This window comes from Blennius ocellaris (assembly GCF_963422515.1).
Source record: "Blennius ocellaris genome assembly, chromosome: 5".
Classification (NCBI taxonomy): domain Eukaryota; kingdom Metazoa; phylum Chordata; class Actinopteri; order Blenniiformes; family Blenniidae; genus Blennius; species Blennius ocellaris.
In genome coordinates, this window is record NC_137654.1 from 5922335 (window position 1) to 5928087 (window position 5753).

At 49.2% G+C, this 5753-nt stretch overlaps 1 protein-coding gene across 1 annotated transcript in view; it reads right to left on the minus strand.

The window, feature by feature from the left end:
* Positions 1-702: 702 nt before the first annotated feature.
* The window catches only part of cmpk2 (cytidine monophosphate (UMP-CMP) kinase 2, mitochondrial), a gene marked incomplete at its 5' end in the record, with an annotated part of 5720 nt that continues 669 nt past the window's right edge, over positions 703-5753 (minus strand). Inside the window, 13 exon segments of the mRNA XM_080496020.1 lie at positions 703-1040; positions 4154-4227; positions 4230-4259; positions 4261-4296; positions 4298-4342; positions 4344-4393; position 4490; positions 4492-4587; positions 4589-4621; positions 4623-4664; positions 4666-4686; positions 4688-4695; positions 4844-4958. Coding sequence (XP_080352146.1) covers positions 917-1040; positions 4154-4227; positions 4230-4259; positions 4261-4296; positions 4298-4342; positions 4344-4393; position 4490; positions 4492-4587; positions 4589-4621; positions 4623-4664; positions 4666-4686; positions 4688-4695; positions 4844-4958 — 675 coding nt within the window. The 3' untranslated portion in view covers positions 703-916.

Genomic DNA, 5753 nt, shown 5'->3' on the forward strand with positions numbered 1-5753 from the left:
CCTTTTAGGAAAATCCGAGCTCATTGGAACAAACCTGTGAAATCCTGAGCAGGAACAAACATTTAGAAGCGACCAAAGAGAAGAAGACAAGGTGTTTTGTTGCAGCTGCAGATCTTCAGCAGAGTCGAGGAGCGACAGAAGTTCAGTCTAACGCTTCACTACAGGATTTATTATGAAGGACCACAGATATTTAAACACATACGATCAGTATGACAGCAGGTTCTGGAGAAATTCATCCAAAAATGTTCTGTTCCTGTAAAATAATGTGCAAATACGAGGAATTCAAGCTTTCTTCAACTTTCACTGCAATATACCATTTGACCAACTTCAGTCCCAATTATAAACAGAAGATTACTCACATGTCAATAGATTTAACCCTTTAATGCCATTTGAATCATTTTATACCACATTTTCTAAATAACAGAAAATATGAATATATCATATGAGATGCAAAAAACATTCTGTTTTTGTTTGCAGGAGAGCACTATGTAAATAATTTACAACATTTGAGCAGTTATATCAAATATATGCCATATATATATATATATATGGCATATATAAATATATATATATATATATAAATATATATATATATACTGAAAAATCTACTCTATAAACATAATGACACCAGCTCGAACACAAACTGCATGCATTGTACTTATTATTGATTAGCTTTGAAGAACTCTCACAGGCCACACAACATCCACACAACCATAAACACTTTTATTCCCTTAAAAAATGTTGTGTTTGTATTTACGTTTTGCACGTCTGTGAAGTTTCTTAAAATGTGAATTGCTTGTTTTTTTTCTGCACTAAAATTGGAGTGAAGCTTCTGAGTGTCTCTGCACATCGACGCCGTACTGCCCCCCAGTGGTGGAAGGCAGGACTGCAGCCTGCCGCCAGGGACACAGGACTTCTACCACTTTGGGTGTTTGGCCTGAATAAGAAGCAGAACCTGCTGGAGGAGCTGGTCTGCAGGAGGACTGGCATCCACCGCCACGCAAGCTGGACCGCTGATCCTCCGGTACGCCTCCTCCACCCTGCACACACGCACACACACACACACACACACACACACACACACACACACACACACACACACACACACACACATACACACACACACACGACGACGAAGAATGTAGTTATTGCTCCACAATGTGAAACACATTAGATGAACAACACAGCAACTCAGACTGACATCTGGATGTCCCCATGCCCTAACATCTGGATGTCCCCATGCCCTAACATCTGGATGTCCCCATGACCTGACATCTGGATGTCCCCATGCCCTAACATCTGGATGTCCCCATGACCTGACATCTGGATGTCCCCATGCCCTAACATCTGGATGTCCCCATGACCTGACATCTGGATGTCCCCATGACCTGACATCTGGATGTCCCCATGCCCTAACATCTGGATGTCCCCATGACCTGACATCTGGATGTCCCCATGCCCTAACATCTGAATGTCCCCATGACCTGTCATCTGGACGTCCCCATGCCCTGACATCTGGATGTCCCCATGCCCTAACATCTGGACGTCCCCATGACCTGACATCTGGACGTCTCCATGCCCTAACATCTGGATGTCCCCATGCCCTAACATCTGGATGTCCCCATGACCTGACATCTGGACGTCCCCATGCCCTGACATCTGGATGTCTCCATGCCCTAACATCTGGATGTCCCCATGCCCTAACATCTGGATGTCTCCATGACCTGACATCTGGATGTCCCCATGCCCTAACATCTGGATGTCCCCATGCCCTGACATCTGGATGTCCCCATGCCCTGACATCTGGATGTCCCCATGACCTGACATCTGGATGTCCCCATGCCCTAACATCTGGATGTCCCCATGACCTGACATCTGGATGTCCCCATGACCTGACATCTGGATGTCTCCATGACCTGACATCTGGATGTCCCCATGCCCTAACATCTGGATGTCCCCATGCCCTAACATTTGGATGTCCCCATGCCCTAACATCTGGATGTCCCCATGCCCTAACATCTGGATGTCCCCATGCCCTAACATCTGGATGTCCCCATGACCTGACATCTGGATGTCCCCATGCCCTAACATCTGGATGTCCCCATGACCTGACATCTGGACGTCCCCATGCCCTGACATCTGGATGTCCCCATGACCTAACATCTAGACGTCCCCATGCCCTGACATCTGGATGTCTCCATGACCTGACATCTGGATGTCCCCATGCCCTAACATCTGGATGTCCCCATGCCCTGACATCTCGATGTCCCCATGCCCTGACATCTGGATGTCCCCATGACCTGACATCTGGATGTCCCCATGCCCTAACATCTGGATGTCCCGATGACCTGACATCTGGATGTCCCCATGACCTGACATCTGGATGTCTCCATGACCTGACATCTGGATGTCCCCATGACCTAACATCTGGATGTCCCCATGCCCTAACATTTGGATGTCCCCATGCCCTAACATCTGGATGTCCCCATGCCCTAACATCTGGATGTCCCCATGACCTGACATCTCGATGTCCCCATGATTTAACATCTGGATGTCCCCATGAGCTGACATCTGGATGGCCCCATGCCCTAACATCTGGATGTCCCCATGCCCTAACATCTGGATGTCCCCATGCCCTAACATCTGGATGTCCCCATGACCTGACATCTCGATGTCCCCATGATTTAACATCTGGATGTCCCCATGCCCTAACATCTGGATGTCCCCATGAGCTGACATCTCGATGGCCCCATGCCCTAACATCTGGATGTCCCCATGCCCTAACATCTGGATGTCCCCATGACCTGACATCTCGATGTCCCCATGATTTAAACATCTGGATGTCCCCATGCCCTGACATCTGGATGTCCCCATGCCCTAACATCTGGATGTCCCCATGCCCTAACATCTGGATGTCCCCATGACCTGACATCTCGATGTCCCCATGATTTAACATCTGGATGTCCCCATGCCCTAACATCTGGATGTCCCCATGAGCTGACATCTGGATGGCCCCATGCCCTAACATCTGGATGTCCCCATGCCCTAACATCTGGATGTCCCCATGACCTGACATCTGGATGTTCACTGGCCCAACATTGAGAGAAACCATGACCTAACATCTGGATATTTAATGGCCTTACAGCCGGAGATTCACTAGTCTAACATCTGGACGTCCCATGTGGAGAAACCCTTCAGTCGTTACAGAGGATGAATGGACGCTAATACATCTACGTCAGTAGAAACTCAGTGGAGTTTTGATGATTCATGGAGCTCAGTAAGGAATCACACAGCAGCTGGCCTCGCCTTGCCTCGCCTTGCCTCGCCTTGCTCGTCTCACCTCGCCTTGCCTTGCCCCGCCTCGCCTGCTAGGAGTTTTGTATCAGTTTAATTCTGAAGACACTCGTGTCACGTGAGCAAAGTTGTTCTCGTCCTTCTTCTTCTTAAGAACCTTGTTGTTTTTCAGTATCTGGTTTAATCCCATTAGGAATTTGTAGTTTGATGAAACTGGATAAAAGAAATCTCACTAATCACTTTAAGTCAACAATGAGTCATCAGCTCATAATGAATACAATCATCTGGTTGTGTGCTCGGACTCTTTCTTTGTATATCGAGGTTTCTTAAAGCCAATCTTGACGCCACTTCAGTCTTCAAGTGGTACAAAATGTTTACTGACATAAAACAGAACAGTAGGGAAGCGTAGTTTTTCCCCCCCATTAAATTAAATTAAATTGGAATATTTAAGCCAATGAACAAACTCGATATTTGTCTTTATAAAGAGAAATATCGCCATAATAACATTTAGACTGCAAGTATAAGCAGTTTTTCAAACAACATTTCTACTTTTTCTTCTTCTTGGTGCTGCCTTTTCTTTTGTACACTTTTGTAACATTTAAACTGCAATTTGTAGTGGATACAAAAGAAAGAAGTGACTGAACTCCATTGTATTTTTGACATGGGGACCAGAGGGTGGAAGAGGAACGACGTCTCAGGAACCAGGTGACAAAACAAACACAGGACCTGACTTGGTCTCCTGAAGGAGTTCTGAAAGTCCCAGTGAACTCAAAGTGAAGTGTGAGTGTTTATTTCCAGCTGAACCGTGAGGAACCTTTGAACTGAAGAGTTTTGCGTCTAGCAGACGTTGAGTCCCCACCTGAGTCTGAAGAGCTGGTTGGTGTCCAGCTCCTGCTCCTCCTCCGTCTCTTCCTGCCCCCGGTCCCTCAGCCTCACCTCCTCTCCTCCTGCGGGTCCAGGGTGAGGGACCACCACCAGGCTGGGCCTCAGCAGGTCCGAGGGCCCAGCGGTAGACCTCCGAGCCCTCGTCCGGAAGGTTTCTTCGGCGGGCCGGGCACCGCCGTGGCGATGGCGTACGCTGCTGTGCTGTGCCAGAAATCTGAGGGCGAAGACAGGCGATGGACGACGGAGGACGACGGAGGAACGACGGAGGACGTTGAGCTGCACAGGTTGTAGGAACGTCGGCTGCCAGTACCTGTCGACAATGACGGGCGTCTTGGCGGCCCGCCGGCCTACTTCCTCGGCGGTGACGTAGTTCCCCACGGCGTAGAAGGCCCGGCGGATGACAGGGGGGCTCCTGGTCGAAGCGGGCTCTCCAGGGGGCCAGGCGCCGGGGGGGGCGAGCGCAGCAGGGCGGCCCCCAGGGCGTCCCCGCAGGGATTCCGTCAGAGTGGGTCTTGCCTGCCAGAGGAAGACTTCACTCAGCAAGTGAAAGACGCAAACTTTTTCCCAACACAATGAGAAGAAGAGCCGGAAGTTTCCTCCTGGACTCAGACGTCATGGACGGATCACGTGTTTGACGAGTGACGCCTCGAGGGGCGACGCTGACCTGTGGCGTCCAAACCCTCGACCACGATGACGGGAAACTGCGGCGGAACGCAGGACGGAGCTCCGCTGGGCAGCAGCTCCAACACCGAACTGGCTTCTGGGAAGACGTCAACACACTGCAGGGAGAGCAGGGCTGAGAGTAGAACACACACACACACACACACACACACACACACACACACACACACACACACACACACACACACACACACACACACAGCCCCCGCCCCTCCCTACACGGCAGAACACGCGCTGTGCGTAGGGCCCCCCCGCGATCCATGGGGGGGCCCCGATTTTGTGCAAGTGAATTGAATTTCCCTCGGGATCAATAAAGTATCATCATTCTCTGCAAATGCGCAAAGGATGTGCTGCATTTTGCCGAGAGGCGGTGTAGAACACCGCCACCAAGTCAGGAGAGAGAGAGAGAGAGAGAGAGAGAGAGAGAGGAGAGAGAGAGAGAGAGAGAGAGAGAGAGAGAGAGAGAGGAGAGAGAGAGAGAGAGAGAGAGAGAGAGAGAGAGAGAGAGAGAGATGGCTTCCAAGCGTCAATACGATTCGGGAGTTAGCAAAAGAAAGAAAAAGTCCAAACAGTCAGAGGCTCGTGCTTCACTTCAAGGTGGGATGTTGTCGACATAAAAAATAAAAAACTTTGTGGCATAAACTGTTTATGACACAAAGTTTTTCAGATGTGAGCAACTGTAAAGTTCTTGTTCCACTGTTGATAGAGGCTGTTCATTTGATTCGTTAGTAATTGTAATTTATTATTATTATTATTATTATTATTATTATTATTATTATGTTATTGGAAGGGGGCCCCCAAAATAAAATCCTGCTTAGGGCCCCCACTTGGCCAGGGACGGCCCTGCACACACACACACACACACACACACACACACACACACACACACACAC